The sequence below is a fragment of the Pagrus pagrus genome, assembly GCF_965226575.1.
Source record: "Pagrus pagrus genome assembly, chromosome: 9".
Taxonomy (NCBI): Eukaryota; Metazoa; Chordata; class Actinopteri; order Spariformes; family Sparidae; genus Pagrus; species Pagrus pagrus.
Window position 1 is genome coordinate 7,049,340 of NC_140193.1, and position 25,062 is coordinate 7,074,401.

The 25,062-nt window shown below is 43.5% G+C and overlaps 2 protein-coding genes across 5 annotated transcripts in view; one reads left to right on the forward strand and one right to left on the reverse strand.

Annotated features, from left to right (window-relative positions):
* The window catches only part of slc39a10 (solute carrier family 39 member 10), a 36,939-nt gene extending 26,511 nt beyond the window's left edge, over nt 1–10,428 (forward strand). For all 4 annotated transcript variants that reach the window (XM_084362767.1, XM_084362769.1, XM_084362766.1 and 1 more), the window contains 7 exons: nt 1,795–1,970; nt 3,312–3,482; nt 3,580–3,688; nt 3,762–4,070; nt 4,939–5,019; nt 7,473–7,663; nt 7,854–10,428. In XM_084362767.1, coding sequence (XP_084218893.1) covers nt 1,795–1,970; nt 3,312–3,482; nt 3,580–3,688; nt 3,762–4,070; nt 4,939–5,019; nt 7,473–7,663; nt 7,854–8,006 — 1,190 coding nt within the window. In that variant the 3' untranslated portion in view covers nt 8,007–10,428. The remainder of the gene's footprint in view (nt 1–1,794; nt 1,971–3,311; nt 3,483–3,579; nt 3,689–3,761; nt 4,071–4,938; nt 5,020–7,472; nt 7,664–7,853) is intronic.
* Nucleotides 10,429–11,578: 1,150 nt separating this feature from the next.
* dnah7 (dynein, axonemal, heavy chain 7) overlaps nt 11,579–25,062 on the reverse strand; it is a 75,474-nt gene continuing 61,990 nt past the window's right edge. Inside the window, exons 61-66 of the mRNA XM_084362155.1 lie at nt 24,708–24,845; nt 21,279–21,509; nt 18,716–18,868; nt 16,156–16,333; nt 15,349–15,452; nt 11,579–11,966 (exon numbers count right to left, since the gene is read on the reverse strand). Coding sequence (XP_084218281.1) covers nt 11,760–11,966; nt 15,349–15,452; nt 16,156–16,333; nt 18,716–18,868; nt 21,279–21,509; nt 24,708–24,845 — 1,011 coding nt within the window. The 3' untranslated portion in view covers nt 11,579–11,759. The remainder of the gene's footprint in view (nt 11,967–15,348; nt 15,453–16,155; nt 16,334–18,715; nt 18,869–21,278; nt 21,510–24,707; nt 24,846–25,062) is intronic.

Sequence of the window (25,062 nt, forward strand, 5' to 3'; positions counted from 1 at the left end):
GTCACCCATGATCAGGCTGGTTTATTGGCCTGGTTTGTAGGTTTTCTACCTGTTCAGCAAAAGGAAACAGCTCTTTTTCTGTTTTTTTGAGCCGGTAGCACCACTCTATGCAGTAGAAATACTTTTTTTTTTTTTGTTAGACAGTCCAGTTTTATGAAAAGACCATCTTCCCAGCAGTGAAATACTTCTTGAAACACCTATGGGAAATTTAGCAGCGATGAGCACCATCATTAAAACCCCGAATGTCTCAGATTCTTTGAGGGCGCATGTAAACCTGCAGCAAGAGTCAGGGTTTGGGTAGAAAGCTTCCCCAAAAGCTAATAATGCCAAGTGGCTGCATAATCAGCTCTTAAGCATCAGGACCTTCCTCTTCAGTGAAAACATTTCCCGCCGGAGGAACTCCAGCCTCCTGTTTTCTGGATGGAGAGTCGGCTGCCGGGGGACAGACTTTTTTTGGAATGTTTTTCAGTCCTACAGCTGGGTAATGGGACAGTAACAGCTTGATTCAGTCTCTCTAAAGACCGCTCTGTCAGGCAAAAGACATGTTTCAGATCATCTCTTCAGAAGAGACACCACCTGGGGCCGATTAGAGGAGGAGAGGAAGTGTGTCTGCCACTGTGATTTTACTGTTATTAGTCATTTTTCCTTCTGGCTCGGTGGCATCTTTGCTTCTATGTTTATATGAATTAAGCTTCATCAGTGCCCTATGGTTTGTAATATGACTAGATATATTGGGTGTTTTGCTTGAAAAATGGCTTGAACAAATAAACTATAATCAAAATATTTGGGAACTAATTGTTTTTTGATCAGCGCAGCAACAAGTGGACTAATTGTTGCAGCTCTAGATCGAACATAGAAAGAACTATTGGCCTTTTTTTAGCAATTACAATTTAGATTTTGCCTATGAAGCCTTTTTTTTATTATCTTCAAACACAAAAGTATAGAATAACCTTGAGGAGATTCCTTAAGACAAAATCCTCTCAGATTGAGTGTCTGTTGTGGAGGTACTTGACATGAAAAAGTTTGGGAACCCCTGACCAAGATAACCTGCTAAATCTGTGAGGAAGTGACATGTGCTTCACCTTTCTGCGCTGTATTTCTGGAGCATTCCTTGAATGCCTCACTGAATGCACTCAACAGCCTGGAAGATGTGCATTACATGCACACTGCGTTTTAGTCAATAGACGTCCTACAGCTGAATGTCAGCAGTGAAGGACCTGGCGTCGCTTTAGCAAACACACCACCAGCTGTGGTGTGACATTGAATTTCATACAACATTAAAGACTTTGTCCTCCGCCACGAACAAAGTTTTTCTCGCTCAGTGTTGTGCAGGTTTGAAACGCGTCCTGCGCTGACAGCTGGACTGACAGCTTAAATGATAGTGTACCTTTCTGACTTTCTCCTCTTCTGCTTCATGTGTCTCGTCTGTGGCCTTGAATGAAAAATGAGGCGAGTAAAATTCTGCTGAAATGTCACTTCCCATTTCTCGCTTTAGGCGTCATGTGTCATCACAAGGACACACGGATTGAAAACCTCTGGAGGTTTCCATCACATGTGAACAGGGTGGGAAAAATACCTTTCGTCAGGAGGAGGATGACAGTAAAGCCGTGGCTGTTAGTGTAGTCAGCTGGCTGAAATTTTGACAGCTTCTGAACCGACCGTACAGGTCCTTTCTTCTGTCTTTTCACAGCTCAACAGTCACACTACATCTCCAAAACAGTGGATGTGGCTCCTGACCCTCGCAGTGTAGTAAATGTAGAGTAAATAATACTCTGTCTTTGTCTCTTTCTCCAGTGTGGATTTGGCTGTGGGGTTTCGTGTCCATCACCATCATCAGCCTGCTCTCTCTGCTGGGTGTGGTGCTCGTACCCATCCTCAACCAATCCTGCTTCAAGTTCCTGCTCACCTTCCTGGTGGCGTTGGCAGTGGGCACGCTCAGCGGCGACGCCCTCCTCCATCTACTGCCTCACGTGAGTACACCAGAAGAGATGTCCAGAGCACAATCTGTGTACGGTGGATTAAAAACCTTTTGTAGAACTGTAGAATATTTTACATTATGAAATTTGTGGTCTTGACTTGAAAAAAAATCAGGGTTGGTATGTATAAATTGAAATAAATTAATTGTCCTGTACTGATGGGTTATAAGGTTTGCCCAAAGTAAAATGACACGTCGGGCTAATAAATCACATGTTGAGAACTACATTTGCATTACAATCACAAGAAAATGGTGGCTAGTAAAGATGTTTATGAGCTGAAGTACAAGCAAACATTTCAATGTTTAGTTGGGTTGTCTTGTGGAATGAAACTTCCACGATTCATTGTTTTGTTTTTGTTTTTGTTGTTTTACAAGTTTGAGATCAAAGCGGATAACATTAAACGTGACACTTAACTTTAGTTGCTGTTATTTGTTAACCGCTAATATGTAAAACAGTTTGTAAAGGGGCAAGTAAAAATTTACTTCTGAACCACGTGCATGACCAAACACTTCAATGTTTAGTTGGGTTGTCTTGTGGAATAAAACCCCCCAAAACAATAACCGTTGAACCCTGTAAAAGTAACTTTATACAAAGTCTTAGTGTGATTCTTTGGTGCTGAACGCCTGCATTCTTGTATCTCACAACTTAGCTAAAAGACTTATCACCATTTTTAAGACAGATATAAAACTGTTAAATGTAAACAGAAATGTGGGATAATATACGTGCAAACATTTGACTGTATTCAAGCTGAATCCGTCATGTCATGAACTTTTATATGCTTGGATAGTGTAGGAGAGAGATTCTTCATGAGGAATAACCTCTTGAGATGTATCACCTTGTTTCAGGAGGTTCCTCAATGATTATCACAATATTATATATAAGTAAATACAATATAAACGTAATTAGACAAAACATTTAATAGAAACAAACACAACAGATAAGATGAGTAAATGACACCAAATGAGATAAAAAGGAAAACAGAACAAACAGAAACAAAAAGAACAACAAATATAAAATGTTAAGACATAAAACATCCTTCAGACATCAGTGTTCATACTCATGTCATCACATGTGGCTGCTGACCCAGTTCACTTTTGAGTTCCTCGTCGTCTGTCCGAACACAGCAGGTCAATCTGTGAGCAGTCACACAGGAAGTGTCAGTGATCATCAACCATCCCCTGCTCGTTCTGTTCTTTCTCTCAGCCAGACGAGGCCTCAGGGATTTGATCTGTGTGACTCTAGGAAATAAAATCTATGTACTGATGAATGTGCGATCCACCTTCCTCACTCTCATCCTTCTCTCTCGCCGTCCTCTGTTGCTCTCCCTGTCTGCAGTCTCAAGGAAACCACGACCACGCCCATGGCGAGCCTGACGACGGCAGTGACACCAATCTGGTAGAAAAGTTTGATGGAGTGTGGAAGGGGCTAACGGCGCTGGCCGGCATCTACCTCCTCTTCATCATCGAACACTGTATCGGCATGTTTAAGCACTACAAAGACCACAGGGTAAAATAAACACGATCAAGCTATAGTTGCTGCTGTTTGCTTTATTCCTTCAGTTTGGTTCTTGTGACAGAAATCATAAAATTGTCTCTGCTCACAGGGCATGAAGAAGTCGAGCGAGGAGGGCAAGATTGGCAGGAAGCTGTCAGATCACAAGTTAAATCGTCGCTCAGACGCAGAGTGGCTGCACCTGAAGCCCCTCAGCGAAGGTAAGAAACCTTAACAGTCTTTACGGCACTTTGTTTCTGTGGCGGTCACCGTAACATCTCATCTCTCCTCCAGACCACGACAGCACCGCCGTCTCCTGCGACAACGGTCACAATGACACGCAGCTCTCGGAGCTCCAGACGCCCGACTCGCCCACCAACAAGACTCCACTGGCACCCACGAACACCCAACTAGACCAGTCGTCGCCCACAAAAGAGAACGGACGCAAGGCCAAGAAGCACGGACACTCTCACGGCCACGGTCACTCTCACGGTGGGAACTGCCACTCAGACCAGGAGATGAAGGACGCTGGTATAGCCAGCATCGCCTGGATGGTCATCATGGGCGACGGCATGCACAACTTCAGCGACGGCCTTGCTATAGGTAAGAGGTACTGTAAGAGCTGGATCAGCAGTCAGCCTCCAGTTTCCTGGGAGATTTGGTGCCCAGTTGTTGACAAAATTGCACGATATCGTAAAAAGGGGGACACAGCTGGCCTGGCTCTGTCCATAGGTAACAAAATCCACCTACCAGCACTTTATAAAGCTCACATTAACTGAAGTGAACACATTGTGGTTTCATGGAGAGTTATGTGCCAAACTAATAGCACTTTTGCCCAGAAATAGGAAACGGTAGAAAGCAGCAGATCATATCCCTCCTCAGACTACATCCCGAAGGCATTCAACATGTTTTACATTCTGAATTAGACACATCGTTTTTACCAGAGCTGATGATGAAAGTAGCTACGGAGGGAGACATCTCACCTCTCTCATTTCTGTTTCGAGTTACACATGCGCAGCACCGATCAGGCAGCTGACAGTAAAGATCGGGTAGCGACACAGAAGCCGCTGACAGCGTTACGGTGGTTACTTTTTAAAATATCTTCTACTTGAGTCTCTCTTTCAAAGTCGACACCAACTAAACGATGAAATAGATAAAAAAAGTAAAAAGCCAGCGTCGTTAACTTCAACACATGTCAGACCATCGTGGAGTAAATGCCGATTGTACCCACTCACATTGAAGACAAAAGCCAGAAGTTAGTGGGTGTTTGTGTTTTTTTGTCCAGTGTGAAAGGACAATAACCACCCAGGCGCAGTGACTTTCTCTAAAGATGACTTTTTGGGTTCAGAAGAACAATAGACTGCAGGAAGTCACGGTGCCTAGCCAATCACATTTCACAAAATGTCAAACTTTTCCTTCCTGTTTCTTTTTTTTCAATCTCTGACATTTCCTGAACTTGTTGTCTCTCCAGGCGCAGCGTTCAGCGCCAACCTGACAGGAGGCATCAGCACATCAGTGGCTGTTTTCTGCCACGAATTACCTCATGAACTTGGTAAGTCGATCGCACCGAGATCTGAAAAAAGACTAAACAAAACAAGTTATTTTCTCATTATACGCCAGACACTGCACACTTCATTTACTCAACAAGTCGAACAAAGCCGCTTTGTGAGGGGCTTCGCAGAGTTACTCACATAATGACAATGTCGAAATCACGGTCTCATGCTAAACACCTTCTTTTCTTACTCCAACTGAAACTTTAATCCGAGTTGGTCTCGCGACCCTCGGTCCCTAGGAACCCGCTACGAACCCAGTGGTGTCAATAATCATGGCTCCTCTCTTCACTCACACAAAATACACTTTTTTTTGTAGATTAATGGCTTTTGTCTGACAGCAGCGAGATGGCTCGTCTGTCAGTGGGGATGACGTACCGTACCTGGGACACGTTGTTCAATAGAGTCAGACTCAAAAGACGGTACAGCTGCCGGTGCGTTCATTTGCATTCAGATCTGTTGTCTCCGAGGACACTTTTGATTCAGTTTGACTCGGCGACTGTGAACATTTTCGTTCAGAGTAGTGTGTGTTTTTTTTTCTTTTCTCGCTTTACTCCACGGTGCTCTCCTCTGCCAGTTTGTTTATAGCGAGAGCAAAAGGTGGCGAGAGCGGGGTGAAAAAGACAGACAATGGGGCCATCCACGGCAGATCAGTACTAATGATGTGTCTCGCCACCGTGCAGCTTCCATGCCTCGTTTGTGTGCTTGATGAATAGAGTAGTGTCAATTACGGCAGAGTGTGAAGCGGTGAGTAATAGCCTTCGTTTGCTTGCCTGCTCCCTCTTGTGTTGACTCGCGGCTTCCTTTGCTATTGTTGTTGTTTTGTTGAGGGAGAAAAAGGCAAAATCTGTTGAAAGCGCCAGTGTGAAGGCTGAAACTAAAACCTGTGATGTTTAACATTTAGCTGTTTCCGTCTGTTGTATCTCGAGGCTTCAAGATGCCTAAAATCTTTAAGTCTTATCCAACATTTCTGTCCTTTTATTGCTATTTTTACTCCAGTTTCCAGATGGTTAACTGCAGCACGAGGAAGATTTTCAAGATCACTCTCTCCCCGTGTAATTTCACATTTCCTGTTGATTCGGCGCCCGTTCTTCAGGAGCCACTTGCCGCAGTGCCTTCACCCCTGTCGAGCCGCTTGTCAGACAAACCCAGCAGTTTGATGAGTGCAACTCACAGCTCCTCTTCAACACAAAAGCCGTCCCCCGACTGGCAGCTGGATGGCAAAGATGATGATTATGAGGGTTCTTTAACCACCCAGAGTGAAGCTAATTGGCAGTGATGGGTGTGTTAATTGCGGTAGATGAGGCGGCGGCAGGCGTGTCTGAGTGTCTGACGGTTTGGAACCGGGGAGGCAGGAAATGCCGGAGTAAGTTGAAGAGGGGGAGAAAAAAAAAAAGAGGCACTTTTAAGTGAGGTGTGTGCGGACTGTCTCTCTTTAACTCCCCCCGCCTTCTTCTCCGGGTTTGATTGATGGATGAGAGAGAAGTGGTAATATATTCATTGTGGTAATTAGCAAGGAAAAGAGGCCGCTTGTTACACGGTGCTGGAAATGTAGGCCACCCCCTTCTCAGTATTCATCTCTCTCTCCAAATCCAGGGCATTTCCGCTGAGACTTGGGCCTCTTCCCGCATTTGGCCCGGCAATGATTGAAGAGGGTAGAGAGGCTACGGCGTGCATATGTAATCATAAGTGTATCGGGACGGGAGTTAAAGACATATTTCTTAGAAAGAGTTCACCTGCTTCGAGACAGATCGCTGTGGCTGATGCATGGAGGGAGTTTGCTTCGAGCAAGTTCACATCATCGCAAAAGAGCAGCGCGCGACGTGTGCCGAGCCGCTCAGCGAGGGGTTAACAGGCAGCACGTCACTCTGCAGACTGTAAACAGAGACTGGACACGCTGCTGCTGCTGCTGCTGCTGCTGCTGCAGCACGTCACTTCCTGTCACTTTCACAAACAGCTTGTGAGTGAGCAGAATCATTCATGACAAAGAAGCTGCACTCAAACAAAACGATGTGGCGAAAACGTTGACGCGACACTTTCATCAAATGAAGTGTCGCGTTTAATGCAAAGTTCTTCTGTCATGTGGATTCCACGTTGATAAATTAAATAACTTAAAGTCTGATTAAATTAAAGAGCGAGTCCGTCGACGCTCTCTGCTCGGTTTTTAAACTGGAGTGGGAGTGAGTTTGCAGCACTCGTGGCCTTTCCTCCACCCACAAGTGTGATGATGAGTGACCAAAATGTCGGCCTGGAGGTGGAGTATGATGCTTTTATATCATCATGATTAGTCACTACCTGCATCGCCTCTCTATAGAATTAGATGGAAAATGTACATGTATTTAAAATCCCTAAAGTCGGTGTTTTAGGCGAATTATTCTTGGTGTGTTGCGTCAGAGTGAGAGGATGGATGGGGAAAGCTGTAATTGAGTGTGTGTGTGTCTCTTCTGGCTGACAGGTGACTTTGCGGTGCTGCTGAAAGCCGGGATGTCTGTGAAGCAGGCCATTGTCTACAATCTGCTGTCCGCCCTCATGGCCTACGTCGGCATGCTGATTGGCACAGCTGTGGGCCAGTACACACACAATGTCACGAGCTGGATCTTCGCCATCACAGCTGGCATGTTCCTTTATGTGGCTCTGGTGGATATGGTAAGTTGGCACACGGCACTCGAGCAGCCCCAGAGTGATAATTGTCCCTCAACAACATCAGCTTTAACTTTTGCTGTCTCCTCTCCCACGTGGGCAGTCAGACCTCTCCTCTCTGCCTCCAGATCTGCAATGCTAATTCCAGGAAAGTCTGTTTTTTGATCCCAACTGGTTACTTTTGTCTCTTTCATAGCTGCCAGAAATGCTCCACGGGGACAGTGAGGACCACAAGCGCTGCCAGCTGGGACACTTTATCCTGCAGAACCTGGGCATGCTGACCGGGTTCGGCATCATGCTGCTCATCGCCATCTTCGAAGACCAAATCGTTTTCGATTTTGGCTTTTAGTGAAGGACGCGAGAGGGGAGAAGGGGAGAGCTGGATGTATCAATATTGTTCTTCTTGGCCTTAACATGCTTTGTTTGCGATGTAACGGCCCAGTCTTGCATGCGATGTGAGTCTCGTTCATGGCCCATGCCTCCATTCCAAACAAGCCGCGGTAGCTTATGCATATCTCATGACTCTGCCAGTGATGTTTACACTCTGCTCCTCCATCACCTCTCCTCTGTCAGCTCCAATCTGTCTGCTCCCTGCGACACAAAGAGAAGAAGAGCGAGGCTGCACTCCAACCAGAAAACCTCCTCCTCTCTGAACCAGTAAACACCGTCTTAAAAAAAAAAAAAAAAAACAGAGCTGTAGATAGTAAGGTGGTGCGGGAGGTGTGTTCACGCAGAGTCGCAGCTGTCACAGCCCAGCAGCTCGCCGCCTATGCATCATCACCTGTTGTTAAGAGTGTCGTCGTCGTCGTACCCCACCGCTCCGTCTCTGATCCGCTCTGTGCTGTGTCCCATCATCCGTGCCTCGTACATCTGTGGCGTGTGTTCCACCCCGCATCCATCATCAACCTTCAGTGTCATCACGCTGTGTGTATCAGACGTCTCGTGTCTCTCTGTGCCAAGCCCTGGCCACTGGAGCAGCGTCGCAGCCGCTCCACGCAACCGTCACACCGCCGGAGCTCAGTTTAGCTAGCTGCTACACCGGCTACATCGTCGCTTCGCCCGCAAACCACGTCGAAACAGAAACGTGTTCCTCGGACTCAGTGTTTTTATTTCTTTTTTGTACAACTTCATTTAGTTGTGTTTAATCGTCTAATTTGATCTTTTTTTTAGTTCATAGTGATAGCTAACACAGCTGCCAAAAATAGCATTTAAGACTTGTTTTGACTCCGTGTTTTTGTTTAGAAACTAGATGTCACAAATGTCTGACGGATCTTTTTCTTTTTTTAAGGGTTTGACAATCTGTAGCCAGAGGAGACGCATCCTTGTTAGGCCTTTCTTTATAAGAATCAGCATCTTCAAAATGTGAATCCAGAAAAACTTGTTATCATCAGAAAAGTGTTGTAGTTTACTAGATTTATTTAGGGTGCCTCTTTGAGTTCCTTAAAGGTGCTTTTGTCCGACCGCACCGCCTGCAGTGGACTTTTTTAATTACACTAGGAGGTTGAGTTGTCTCATTATTTTAAATGTACTGTAAATACAGGAGGTCTTTATAGCGTCAGTAGTGTCAGTGAGCAGCTAAAAGCGAATAAGTTCCTGTTAAATAATAGTTTTTAAAGTACTTCTGTAAAGGAACTAATTAACTAATTAACCTGACAATCTGAGACAGACCAAGCAAAAGACAACAGAACGATAAACTGCTCTCAAACGACGGCATTCCCTGCACTTATAATGGAGTTATTAAACCGTTAGACTATAAAAATGATTATAATCTGTAATGATATGTTAGAAATCACACTGCTGATCGTGCCAAAACTGGCCCGAGTGTGGATTTTTCAGTGGCTGGTGCTTGATACTGCCCCATGCATCGTCACCCGATCCTATCCCCTCCCCCCTCCCCTGACATTCCATTGGCTGTTCTGCAGCTCACATGCTAAGCTAGCTCGCCTAGCTTCAGCTGCTGGAGCACACAGAAAACGTGTGTGGCTTCATTTATCCTGTCACTGTGTGACATCCATCGTCTTTGACTGACTGATGATTTGCACCCAGTTAAGACAGTCACTCGTGTGATCGATCTGACTCAATCATGCATGAAGCATGAGTGAAAAAAACGGTACGGACATCGTGTCGAGTGTAAATTTGTTTTTCATTCTTTGTACTGCAAAATTAAAATACTGACAGCCTTTGTTTAGTTTTTTGAATGAACTATGTGAAGATCATGAAGAACTCTTTGGGGTGTAGTGCACCTGGTGTTTCTAACGATGCAGCTGTGAGAGCTCGTTGATCATCTTTCTTTTTTTCTGGCATTGTCTTATTTAATCTTTTGTTCATATTTAATGACGGTGCACGCGACTGTTTAACGAGACCTGAATGTATTTTCTTTCAACACCAAGTTCATCATTTTCCGTCTTATTTGACATGAATTCAGTTGTTTCCTACAATATTCATTTGATCGTGTTTTTTGTTTCTTTTTTAAAAGATTCTGGCTCCTTTTTTTTTTGAAACGGTATTTCTCTTTTAAGTTCCTGTATTACTTGTATAATTTAAATCAGAACTGTGCTGTAAGAGTTGGTGACACTATGCCCCAAAGAACACGTTTCTTCACTGTTTACGAGGCAAAGATTGTCTGTTAAATGAAGGTCCATGATTATTTTGCTTTGTTGTATGTATATTTGTTTAGTAATCTGGATATAAAATGCAAAATGTGACATCCTCGCTGTTTGCCTGTCTGTGCATTCTCCCCATTACGAAAGGAAAATAAACTCTGAAAAGTTCCTGGACTCCTGATCTCTGATGGTTCTGGCATAATGTTACAGAGACAAGCTGGTGTACAGCTGCGAAACCACAGCAGCATAACACATCCATCAGTAATGTTCTTGTGCCTCTGGCTGCTCTGCTCCCCGCTCGTCTCCTGCTTCACTTTCTGCTCCCACATCAGCAGGTTTAGCTAAGTCGACTCTTAAATAAATGTGAAGGCTCAGTGAACGACGCATACGTTCAGAAACCAAATAGATGTATAAGGTGCTGCTGAGTTACTGTAGCAACCACGGCTGCTGCAGGAGCTGTCAAAACTGACTAGGGGAAGTCTCTGCCATCAAGCCTGAAATAAAGTACAACATGGTAAATTCAATTATCAGAGATGTGGCTGCTGTAATGTGTGGACACGTGACTTCTTCTCGGGTTTGTTTTGTGAGTTGCTGAGTTTCAGATATCGGCTGTAGAGATGTCTGCCTTCTGTTGAATATAATAGACCTGGATAACACTCTGCATGTGGTGCTCGAGCCAAAAAACTCAACAGCAGTGTCTCTGTAGAAATCATGACCCGGTTACTCGAGATAATCCAGAAACCTTGTCGTCAGCAGTTTCATGAAGGAACTGTGCGTCTACTCATGGATGAGAGGACAGATAACTACGCCAACTAACGTTACAGACACAAATCTACTATTTGGACCTGGAAGCTGTGGCGCTGCTCAGCTTTGCTTCCAATTTTGCCCAGCAGCCGCTCAGCAGAAATGTCTGTTGATAAGACACCTCGAACTGCAAACGTGGTCAATAATGACTCGATCAATTGTGAATTCGATCCATAATGATTTTTTACTTGTAAACCTTTCCTGGAGCTGAGGAAAGCTATTAACGTCACCACAATGTAAAGTCAGTGGGTGGAGCGGGAACTCGTGCACGAGGCTGGTCAGAGAAACTACTGTGCTTAAACTTTTTTTGGCCACTCTCATTGGACTGACTAGGCGCCGTCTTTGAGTTTGGTATTTCTATTTTAAAATCTATAGCTCAGACAATGAGGACACATTAATGCTGCACTGTCAGGAACTCGAGCCTTGTGGATTATTACCTTCAGTGACAGAAGAGTGAAATCTCTATGGCGTACATGTCTTAAACTCAGATCTAGATGGATTAATGACACTACAGTAAGAGAAAAAATATGACTTTATTTTGAGGTGAGCTTTCCCTTTAATGTTATGTACACACAATCAACTAAATCATCAAAGAACTTGTGCTCAGTGTTACACTCACTCATTGTTATGTACAACACAACAGAGCCTGTGTCTTCTTCAACCTCTTCCTTTAATTAAACGTCAAACAAAATAAACTATGAGCTGAGTTGGCAGAGCAGCGCTACCCCTCGTCTGATCCAGTGTTCAGCGGGCACGTTGGTGTCGAGCGTCATGGCGATGACATAATTGGTGGAGTGGCCGGTGGTGGACAGGGTGCCGCGGCGCTCGCTGGTCTTGTAGACGGGCGACAGGTAACACATCCTCTGGGGGATGTCCTGTCGCTTGACAGGCTTCAGCCACATCTGACGGAGACAGAGGAAGCCACGTGGTTATTACATTTTTTAAGGCTGCCACATTTGCCCTCTCCTCCTCCAGTCGCTTCTTTAGCAAACAGTCGGTGTCATTTAGCAGCTGCTTCACATGTAGAACAGTTGACGAGTGGAATAATTAAACCGGCAGTGAGATTGTGTTCGCCTCTGCTGACGTGCAACAAAGTTAACAGTGTTGATTTGATGAAAAATTCATGACGATGGGCGTGGCTGCTGTGAAAGAAACAAATTGATCAGATTGTATTTAAAGGGGCAGTTCACCAAAAAATTAAAATTCTGTCATTATGTACTGCATCCAGAAACCGATGAACAGCCAGGTTTCTGGAGCTTCACAGCAAAACAGCGTGACAGCGTCCTCCCGAAACAACTGAAGTGGATGGAGACGTTTTACAACATGAAAAAACTGGTGGGAAAAACACATAAAATTTCTCCTTACAGCTCGTCCAGCGTAATTAAAATGTCTGGCAGCTCAGAGATCCAACATTTGAATTTGAATTTATTTTAAAAACACTTTATTTACACCATTTTTTTACACCGAAATCTTCGCTGTGGCCGCTTACTTCAAATGTAAGCACACACCCCGTCTGAAGAGGACGCACGAGCTTGACTCGAGGGTGTAAACAACGTCTTTTCAAATCAATTTGGGATCTCAGGGCTTCCGGATACTTCCAGATGAGATGTATGGAGTCATTTTATGTTTCGTCTGCGTGTTCAGTAGATGATGAGTTTTCATTTTTGGGTGAACGTTTCCTTTCAGGTTCAAAAGTCAGGACAGGAAAGCTAAACATGAAACTCGGCGGAAACTTACCCGACCCTCCACTTTTTTTTAATCCAAACGTTATCTTACAAATCGGAAGTTTGGGGACGTAAACTTATAAAACAATAGCGTTAACGAGCAGGAGTCCCCTCTGGGCTATTAAGAAGTCTTGGTTTTGCAAAAGGGATAAACTGGGCCACAAAAAAAACATCTTTAAAAGAAAAAACAAAAACAGTTTGTTGAGCTGCAGCCAGGAAAGTACTCGTGTGGTTCCATAACGGGCGTCTCTGTTAGGATTTGCATTTCAAAGCCAGCCTCTGTTGTGCTCCCCTCCCCCCACCACAAATAATAAACACATTTTTAATTAAGTTCCGCTCTTGTCAAAAACTGATTCTGTTAATAACTTGCCCTGAAATGTCTGAATATTAAAAAAGTCAGTCTCGTGCATTATTCATAGTCACTGGATGTATTGTGGAGGAGAGAGAACAGAGGGAGAGGAGAATAAAAAAAAATAAAAAAAACTTGATCAGTCGACGCTCTCTGCCACCGGCGCTGTGTTTCCATCACTCTGTCAGTCTGCTTTCATATACCATATCAAGCTCGGTTAATTAATAAAAAGGATGAGAGAGCAGAAGGAGCCGGGCTTCCTGCAGGCTGAATGCTGCTGCTGCTCAGTACCAGGTCCGGAGAACAAGGAAGCTGCTGAACATCCTCCTGGGTGCAGCTGCAGCTACAGGATGACGCTTGTTGTTCGCTTTCTCCTCGGAGACTCGCAGTATTGGTCTCTGATGAAAAAGGAGAAGAAAAACTGCCGCCTCGCAGGAGTTTATAGGCTGAATAATGATGGAATCTGCCCCATTTTCATAATTTGATACGTGAACAGATATTATCTTTCGTCTCGTTTCGACACCCAGAGGGATTCGCAGGAGCAGAATCAATAAACCTCCTCCCTCCAACTTTATGTAAGAAAATGTTATGCAACTATTTTTTTATCTCCTGGTTGCCTGCAGTGATTTTTTTTTTGATTTTTTTTTCCCACCATACGCTGCCAACTTATCTTACAGCAGGGCTTGATAGTTTCTCATAATGAGGAGTCAAACCCGATTCTACAATACAGAAAATGTAAACCCACACATTTCTCTCTGCGTATTTGTAGTTTCACTAAAAAGTTTATAAAAAGTAAAAAAAAAAAAAAAAGCACAGATTTCAACTCTGATCGCCCTCGATTCGATTTCTCATGGAAGATGAAGACTTAAACTTGAACTTGACAAATAAATGAACCCTGAACCTTACATCAACTTTTATTCCAGTTCAAATCATTCAAGTGAACCAACATCTGAAAGCCTTGTAACTTATAAAAAAATCAAACCCTGCAGAGGATTCTCGATTCATCGGAGGATAAAAACTGAGCTTCAGAGTTCATTCCTGACCTTAGAAACAGCTGATTAGCAGCTGATCTGGAGTCTGGACTTTTTTTGCGTACTTGATATCCACGCTGGCTTAAAAGTTGAGTTGTAAAAACTGTAACTTTGACTTAAAGCCAACACGGATGAGAGAATCAAATGCTGAATCTCAGATTTGTTACTTAACTCAGATGGACTTCTACAGCTCTCCTGGTTGAATCATGAGTAGAAAAGATTAACAACTTTATTCGAAAATATTTTGTTCTTTGATAAAAAAGTACCAAAGCACGACTCCCAGGGTGCATTTCGGCAAGACACATCCACCCAGAGCTTATGCTGCAATCCCCTGCAAGTCGGAAGTCAACATTTCCAAGTCAGCGCGCCCGACTTTCAATAAAAATACATCCCGGTGCATCTGCTCGGGAAAACATGGCCCACAGCAAACGCGACAGCCATCTACAGCAGCTGATTTAACAGATTAGCACGCTTGAAGAAGACAGGAGGAGTCGGCTCGTATCACACAGTTGGAAAATGCCGACTAGTTGTTGTTACGGCAGGTTTCCCAACACAAACACTACATGAAATAAACAGCGATGAAAAGTTGATTGTTGGAGTTTACGACCTGAAATTCGTTCCATCACACTTTTCCGTGGTCGAAGTAGGTTTGTCTAAAGTCCCAGTGAGATGGACTGCAATGTTAAAGTTTTGAAAATTTGCATTTTTTAAAAATAAAAAAATATATTATATTGGATGTCAATATATAAGAACATAACATACAAAAATATACCTTTAACGTCTTTTTCTTCACAACTATATTTCAGGTGGGTTGGACATAAAATCAACCAATCGCACTCAAAAGCAACGTCATCGCCGTCTTCCTGCAGTTTGCTGACTATGTCCATGAAAAATAGCAAACACATAAATGGCCACAAGAATGAAACCCAGCTGCACAGACTGGTGGAGGTTGACTTTAGAAAAAAACAATAGCACTTCAATCCTCATGAAAAGAGTCGGATTGAAACATCACTCGCTGCAGAGTGGTCACGGCAGAACAAAACAAATAAAAGGAAATTGGCGACCCGAACACGATGTCAGAATGAAGGAAGGAAGTGAAACACAACGGAAAAATTCAGGTTATTTGTGAGATTTGATGCTCTGATCTAAGATCTGTGTACAGTGTATGTGTGCTCCTCACCACGGGCATGGGGTCGTGCAGCACTTTGGGGTAGGACTCAGCAAGAAGTTTGGTCTGTCTGTCCCAGCGGGCGCCGTCGAGGAACAGACCTCTGATGTACACACCTGAGTGTCACGCACAAGCACAGAGACAATAAGCGATACAGTGACATTAACATCCCCAAATACCTTACGATGTCTGCTGGCTCCTCCAGCGACCATAAACCTTTCTGACTCAAGCTGAACGGACCTCTGTGCGCTATCACTGTCTTTTCATAAAGCACGCGAGCCGTCCTATTAATAGGCTGGGAAAAAAGGGTGAGATTCAGAGATAGCTGACTATCAGTAACACACACCCAAATGCACAAACACACTGTGAGATTTGGAGCCTGGCAGTGTACTGTGGGCTGTGTTATTGTGATGAGGCTCCAGCTGGGGACTGATTGAGGGTGAGGCATTATGTGAGAGTTAGACTGAGATCCTCCGAGCAGAGCTGGAGGCACAGCGAGGGGCTGACGCAGGCCTGCATGCAGACGAGACGCGGGGAGGATTTGCTTCAACTTACTTTCTCACTTTACACTCTGTCTCTCTTACATTCAGCCAGACTAACGTCAGGTTTTGTTTCTTCCTACACCCACTGCTCATTTCATCTGCTTTCTAAAACCCCTTTCTGACTCCTTCCCTCTTCTTCTATATTCCTGGCCATTTAACCAATCAAAAGCTGTCCTTATATTTTGCTTTTACCATTAAACTACCATCCTTCACTCTGTCTAAACATCCAAGTACACAAACGTCCTTTCTTCTCCACCAACCCCAGTTAGTATCCTACCGTCCTCTGGGGGCTGTTTGTACTGTTTGTCATCCAGGACCTGGAAGTCGAAGCCGAGCAGGTCGATGGGGACGGTGTGTTTCCTGGCGTAGTTCTGCTGGCTGCCTGTGAGGAAGGCCTGCGTGAAGAAGAATCCCGACACCCAGAATACAGCAGGCGTCCCCTGATCGTACCAGTCCTGAAAACACAACAGGTCAAAGACGACAGACGGGTTAATCCATGAAATAAAGAATGTGTGTAAAAATGCACGGATGAACAACAAAAAACATAAAGTAGCAACCGCTACCATTAGCACAGCTAAAACAAATATGCTTATGAGCCTTACAGCTCAACAAAATCACTCTCTGCAGCTTAAAAGGTTGTCTTTTTTGGAAGTCAAGCTGTGCAGCCCTGGACCCCTGCAAACAGACAAACAGGACGAACAGAGAGATTTCTGTTGATAGATGCAGATAGTGAGTTAATCACTTCTGTCCAGGAGGAATTAGTACTTTAATCCACACGCCACAGCATGTGGATTAAAGTACCCACTTACCCACAACCATGCCAGTCCATTTTTAGTTAGGAGGGAGTAATGAAACACATTTGTAAAATGTGTGATGTTGCAGCCAAGTTCATCACAGTTTAGTTCACTTTAGTAAAGTGAGACAGAGATGTGCTGTTTCCCAAAGATCTGCTTTTTATTTATATTTATGTACGGGGCTCATAAAGCTATACTCATGGGGCTCTTGACTAAACAAAAGTTCAAGTCAGACCATCCTTTTTTACAGTATTGTTTTATTTATTAACTTGTCTATTCATTTTAAACAAAAAAAGCTTGTTTCTTGTGTGAATTCCTTTACATCTGTCTTCAAAACTGCCATTATTACACACTACAACATCATATTACATCTGTACACTTATCTTACATGTTTTCACTCAATCTGAATACTTCTACTGAACACACTGAGATGAAACTGATGTTTTTCTCCCAACTACTGTAAAAACAGCAAACATGTCGAGGTATTGTGTTTTAAGGAAGCAAGCTGTGTCAGACAAGAAACCCGTGACTGTCCAGCTCGCCCTGTGGGGGAGTCATGGGCATTCCTTTCATTCCACGAGCACCGACGAACAGGAGGGATACAGTACTTCTCCGACATGGGAACCGACTGTTGGGTGATGAAGGTCACTTTGCAGACTCACATGATACAGTAGCTCATGTCTCTGCATGTGTTTCTTGCGCCAAATCATGAGTGAAAAGCGTTTCTAGACCTCCTCTAACTCCTGTGTGTTATTAATTGAAGTTGTCTTTTGTGACTCAAGTGTGACACAGCTTAAGGCAGCGTTTCAGGTCTCTTAACATGTGATACCAGCTCCTCATCTCTGGGGGCCGAACGTTGTTCCAGGTCATAGAGTCTACGACAAGGAGCACTGAGGTCGATCCAGATGACTGTGGCGACTCAATCAAACAGATTTTATATCGGCTTTTCTTTTATGTGAGAAAGCCTGCTCACTGCCCAGCCTTTGAGGGGAATTCTGGTATTTTTTAAAACGTGGGCCCTATATTGACATTTTGGTGTGTAAATGATTCATATTTGATAAAGCTGTTGGAGACGGTCCAGCAGGTCGCCTCAGCTGGCAGCATCAGGGCTGCAGTGTAATCTGTTGAGGCCAACTTATCAAACTCACATCCGCTACAATAGACTGAGGTTGGTATTCTAAGTGTCTGACAACGTTATGGAAATGATTCCTGCAGAGAGAGACTGCTTCTGTTAGACCATGAGGCTCTTTTGCAACCAGAAACACAAGTCAAGGAGAGGTCTCGCTCTGAAATCTTACAAGAGGTGAGTTGTTGCAGAAAGATGACGGTGGAAGGAGTTACAGAGAGGAGTTTGGACTTTATCTAGAAGGAACTGCCAGCCAGAGTTTATTTCCAATTTTTATGTAACTGATTTTGACAATCTCCACTCAGGAACAACTGTAACAACTCCCCTCAGAGTGAGACCTCTCCTTGAACGAGAATTGTGTTTCTGGTGACAAAATGGCTGTTATTGTCTAACAGAAAGGTTTGTCCCCATAGGAATCATTTCTGTAATGTTGTCAGACACTTAGAATAACAACCTCAGCCTGTCAGTTTAAAGAAAACAAGCATTCTTAAAGGATGTAAAGGACGTTAAATATGAATCATTTACACACTGAAACATATAAATATTAGGGCCCAGGTTTAAAAATACCAGAATTGCCCTTTAACAGGAAAATTCTGGACATTCTTGAGTATTAATCACCATTATGTGATGTGTGCATCGCTATAATGTAAGTTGTATTTATGTCTCATTCAGAACTTATGGTTGCTGTTACATGTTGTTTTGTAGTGTTTTGCCTTAATTAGCTGAAAATACTTTCAGTTTTTCATATGCTCCTCATTTAGTACTGCCATCGGAGGTTTCCTGTATTGACAAATGATCTGAGAGTGATTTGCGATTGTACTCCCAAAGGCTTTTTTACTCAGTAGTGGCGTCAAACCCCAAAACACTTCTTTCACTTTTCAGCGTCTGATTTTGAGCCTCGTAGCTGGTTTCAGTACCTGTAAGAACTTGAGTCGCTCCAGGTGGTCCCTGACGTAGCTTCCCAGCGGTTTGAGGCTGGGGTAGGACTTCTTCATCCACATGCCCGGGATACGACCCGTCAAGATGCTGCTCACCACCTCCTCCAGCTCTGCAGACATCACCACCAGCCCCTGCGCGGGAACACACACACAAACACTCACACGAATGCAAATGCACGTTTTCACCCACAAACGAACAAACGACTGATTAACACCGTCGCTTTTTGAGAGTGTGAAGTTTTTAAAGCGCTCTTCTAACACTGAACTGAATATTAGAGATATTCAAGCTTGCACTTACAAACTTCTCTCTGCAGATAGGTGACAGACAGCCACATAATGGCAACCCTTATCGCTCTGCAGGGGGCTTTTCATACCAGTATGAAAGCTGATGTGTTCATTCGCCTTCCTGACTCTTGATGCTCTCTCCACTTCAGTCCCCTGAGACTGGTGTATCTCAGGGGGAGAGGGAATGTGTCTGAAGTTTGTTTACTAAATGGAATAAAAAGACACACTTGTGTTTTGGTTTTTATCCAGTTTTGAATGTGGTGTAATTAGGAGTGCGATGCTGCACACATTCGTGTACATATCTACTGTATTCAGATCACATTCTGTGTAGTCTTTGCCTGCAACACTTCATGAAATAATTTTATGAGCCAAATAATTACAGTCGTACTCTAATGTGGTCTAATTGTTGGCTGTGTCCTGTCCTACGACATCTCCAAACGTTTGGAAATACAAAGTCACATTTTTTTTTGCCTGAGGATGTTGTGGTCTAAGTAGAGACTTTCATTTCTTTCAGCATCACTTGCTGGCAATTTTTAAAAACACACTGATTAAAATTATATTAAGACTTTAAAATAAATATATTTGGGAGTCTGCCTAATTATCGAGAGTGTTAGCTCATCACACGCAGCAGTGGTGGTTACTGCTACTACTACTTAGGCACCCTCCCTCGTCCTTTTTATGAATCCAGTGACTGCAAAAGCACCACCAAAGTTTAAAACTATCCCTTTAGAAATCTGACATCACAAACATACGTTCATATTTTTAGGATATGCAAACGACGCGGCTCTGGGGATGGCCATTTTCAGTTGGCTGGACCACCCCTCTGGTTCAGACTAAAATTTTATGACCACTGTTACATAGATTAAGATCAAATTTGGGGCAGATATTCATGATGCAGAGAGCACGAATGTAGCTCTGAGGATCTCGATATGACGATCAACCGAAGATGATCTAAACGAAGATGATGAACGTGGTTAACATAATGCATAAGGCATGTTAACAATGAGGTAGGACTGTCCAACCAATCGGAGGGTCTGTGGTTTCAGTCAGTGGCTGCATTCAACACCCCCCAAACCTTTCCTAGTGGTTGTTCTAACAGTCAGTGCCACCAGTGCTTGAATGCTGACTGAAATGTGCTTTGAGTGGTTGGTGAGATTACAAAAGTGCTATACAAATGCAGTCAGTTTGCCGTTGTCAGTTAACAGGTAAGCTGTTAGCTTAAAGCACTGCTTTGCTTTGGAACAGCCTCAAGTACGACTGTAGATTAGAGCTGAAAACTAGAGACCATCGTGTGACAGGATCACACTGTATCATATAATTTACCTCTGTGGTAGTTCCTGCTACAGCAGGTGTCTCCGCGAACCACGTTTTGTCATGATGACACAAACAGATTCACAAAGCGAAAACATTTCCTGGCGATGCACTCACTGCTGGTAATAATCAGCGGAATAATCGATAATGACAATAATCATTAGAGGCAGCCTACTGTGGATTATTTGGTAGAGTCTATGGCCTCTGCAAAAGAAAGCAGTGTGACTAAACGTCTTTGCAGAGTGAGCTCAGTTCTTTTCTCTGCTACAGCAGAAAGGAGCACTTTCTGAGAGAAGGTCAGGAGCACGAGTTAATGATTTAGGTGGCTGCTTCATCCTTGTCATTCCCACAGGGTCGACAACATCGACAAGTATCCATTTCTTTTTTCCACAGCTCGTTGCTTTATAACTTTTTCTGGTGCATAATCTAATAGCAGAACTTGTAAGATACAAAATAAAGCAACAGACTGTACATAGATTTTCGGGAGGAAGCAGCTCTGCACGATGGTTAATTGCCCTAAACTTTCACAATTACTGTCCAAGTGTTTCCTTGTAATAGAATATTATGGTGTTACATCAGTGCATTCGGAGCGCTGTGCAGAGCGCTTACAGTATCTGATTTCTGAAGATGTATTACCGGAGTTTCCTCCGTAATCATTCATCAGAGGTGTGCCTCCTCTAATGCAATATTGCTTTCACTGTACAGAAATGTAAAATCAATGATGATTCATCATTCGGCCTCACTGTTTATCTAAAACAAACAAATTTAGTGTAATTACGGTCCATTTGGCCGTACATCACACTATAAGTATCCAAACAACAAGGATCCTTGGGAATGGGACCAAGATTGAGACTGTTAACATGAACATGAATCTCACATGTGGTCAATGTAACAATAACATTTTTTCCACCGCCCGACTGCATCTCTACCAACTCCTCCCGCTTACCTTTATGGCCTTCTGAATGTTGACACAGGAGTCTCGGATGGTGCTGAGCAGGTTGTTGAAGCGGCCCATCTCCTGCACCAGCACTGTGTTCATGCTCTGATTGTAGCTGGTGGGGAAGCGCCTCATCGCTGCCTCCAAGTCGAAGTCTCCCGGCAGCTTGCTCAGGATGTCAGCTGCCACATCAAAGACCATGTCATCTGAGGATTTGGCGTCTCCGCCTGACGAGCGGGACTGATCAGAGACACAGAGCGACAGAGGACGGATGAGAAGCGGAGGCAGGACTTGTGGCTCAGATCGGTGTGACAGTTCATCGTTTTTTGGGGAGAAATTATCTTTTGCCGTCCTTTGACTTGTCAAATCATATATTCCCTTTTAAGGACTCTTTTGCACTGGTGCTAATTTGGTCCCCAAAAGACCCTGATTTTAAGGGGTTGCGACTTCTGACTTGTCTTTGCTTATATTTCATCGTCTTTGTGCCGGATTGCTTTAGATATATGCTTTGAAACGACACAGAATATCGGTCATGCGATTTAAATCTTAATTTCATCTTCCCTTTCTAAATTCGACATTTCTCAGGCTAGAATATTGCCACGACTGATGATGAGAATCTATGCATATATTTACTGGAATCCCTCTGTGAACAAACACACAAACACACACACAAACACACACACACTCACACAGAGCCTCATAAGATGGAAGGCTTCACAACATTTCCCCCCCACACACAGAAATCTGACACAATCTTATCAACAATTCTGATAATCGTTCATGCTGATAATCACTCACTCTAATCTGTGATTCTTCCGCCTTCCTCTCGGCTCAACTTGCACCATTTACCTATTTGATGCTCAGTCACCAGCCAGCGGTAATGGATAATCATTGGCTAATGGCATTGGGGTTACAGTAGGGGAATGACAAATAGCTTTTTCATTCCATTTGAAGCCTCTCCCTGTTTATCGGTCATTGAGACTGATGAGAACGTATTAGATGCTAATAAAGTCCACACATGACTGAAGCCATTATTAATCTTGTTGAAAGGAGTTTATATGAATAAATGCCAGACTCCATTGAGCTCTAATTTTAGCTTGGAGTGGCAATGCCCGTGGAAATGATTTTCTATTTGTTTGCAGCAAGCCAGGTCTGTAGCTGTCTGAACATACTATTGGTGTTTGTGACAGCGTGCTGTATGTTGGTATCTTTAAGAGATTAAATCAGGGGAATGAGAATGTATAGGGTCCATACAGAGCGTGCACACTACATAGCTACATATACAACAAGAGTGTGATCTCGTTGTATATGTAGCTCACTTAAACTTGTTCAACATCAAGTTTAATTCCCACTGGGGTTTAGACAAGTTTTGGCAGGGTGAGAAATCTTTGCTAAATGAGAGGCGCCGCTCCGTATCTTAAAATAAAAAAAATAAATGGATACATGGATATATAAAAAAACTCTTTCCACTTTGCAGGCGAAGCTGCACTTCTGTCTTCTCCAAGTAGGTCTTGACTTGAAATCTGTTAGATTTGATTCGCAGCCGACACTGACTGGAGCCGGGAAGTGTTAAGATATAATCCTCAACAAGCTAACCTAGTCTAACTCTGCAGAGCTGAGATATAATGATGTGGGATCACACAGCTCCGCCAAAGCCACTGTGAGTCTTTGCAGTGTCAAAGGAAGAAAACGTAATAAGAGAGATTTCTATTGTTCTTTGAGAAGTCTCTCCGCAAACAACTGAAATATTTATTCATAGTTTTTCTCTTTAATTAATGTTGCATAGTACATTTTAATGGAGGGCAATAAAATATTTAAGGCTCGCGAAGATAGTTATAAAAGTCGGTGGAAGCTCGTGGGAAGCATATTGATGCTGTGTGCGTCTGTGTCAAACAGTGTTTCACTGCCTCGGTGGAAGTGTGTTAATGTGTTTACTTATTTGTTTGGTGTTGTTGTTTTGGTGTGTGCGTGTCATGCATGCGCTGGGCGAGAGTGTGATGCATGCTATCGACAATTTGAAAACGTACCAGTTGAGTGGTGACACTCCGACTGAGCATCTGGGATTTGGGCCAAGAGGGGGCGCATTAGTTTGGGAAGCGACCCAGAGCAGCTGGGACTGAAAAGCAGTGCTCTCTTTTTTCCCCCCTGCATCCACGCCAGGCCGCGCTGCTGTTTCATGTCTGATAGATTCTTAAAATGTATTTATGGTCATAAACCTCGAGGTCATTTAATGGCAGAGGGATCACAAAACTGCATGACATCCTGGCCCTCTGTCTTCATGAGTGTAAGCCATAGTATTCATCAACCAACCAATCATGAGCGAAACGGACGTCATGTCACAACCTGTTGATTGTTTGTTATCAGCTTGTAGTATATGAAAAGGGACACAAAATTATGAAGCCAATATGACAAAGGTGACTTGGGATGAGTGATTTCGATTGCTCCCTGCACAGGCAGACTGCTGTAGGATTTACTGACAGGGAACTGAAGCTGTTATATCCATCTGTGGTGTCAAATCCACCAGACTACTTTGATAAAAACAGTCGTTTTACCTCGCAGAACATGAGAGCTGATCTATAGCTGCCACGATCGCTAAGGTTGTTTGTAACTTTTGCGTTTAAATGTATTAATACATCATAGTGGTCTGGACTGGAGCCAGAGACAGTCAGCTGAGATGAACCAGTCGATGTGGCCTCTCTACCTGTCAGCGAGACGGTTAGTGCTGCAGTGCGACCCAAAAGGTCCCCATGGCCCTGTCATAGCTTTGTTAGCTGGCACTGTTTATCTACCAGTCCCTGCCCTGCTTCTTAAGCTTAATTGTAATGTGATAATATACCTGTGTCGCAATATCGAATATCGGCGCATACTATCAATCGAATTCACGTCACTGCCAGCGTGAATAGCTTTGAAGCAACATTTTATGCGTATTCTTGTTGTTTATTCGTGACGTTCCCAAAGTGTAAAGTTACAATGGCTCAAATGAACGTTTTGTCGGTGTGTTTTAACATATAGTAGTTTGTTTGTTTTGATCAGTAATCGACTTGGTGTTTCACAGGCAGTGGTGGAAGTTGATCAGAGCTTTTAATAAGTTAAAGCGGTAATACCACAGTGTAGAAATACACAGGTGCAAGAGAAAGTCCTGCATTCAAATGCTGACTTCATCATAAGTACAGCATCAGTAGTATCAGCATTCTGTTATTGGATTATTATTATTCATGTGTTCATCGTCTTAATGTTGCAGCTGTTAAGTGGTGGGGTGGGGCTTAGTTTTTTTACCATGTGTACTTCCAGGTATATATATTTCCCTTTGAAATGTAGTGGAGTGGAATCACAAGTAGCATAAAGTAAAGATTTTCAACTAAAGAAAAAAAGTAACACAACTTGAGTAAATGTATGTAGGTACTTTCCACCGCTGTTTCCACGTCCAGGTGTGTTTACCTGTGTAAGCAAGATGCTGTCAAACAGCAGCTGTGTCTCAGCCTGATCTTTGGTGATATCTGCGTTGGCGTTCATGCCGAAAATCTCCGGCGACGGGTTGAGCGGCAGCGACTTGGTGTATTCTATGTAGCTATTGTACTGCAGAACAGAGAGGCAGGAAACAGAGGGAGAGTGAAGGGAAAGGACAATTTTCAACGCAACATCAGGAAACATCTCGAGTAATAACACTCATTGAAAAACAAGTCGGCTCCTTAGATTGCTGACATTTATTATAATGACTATGTAAATGTGACTTCATGAATAAAAGATGTGGTTGGAGGGGGGTGCAGCGCTGGAGAACAAAATGCCAAATAAA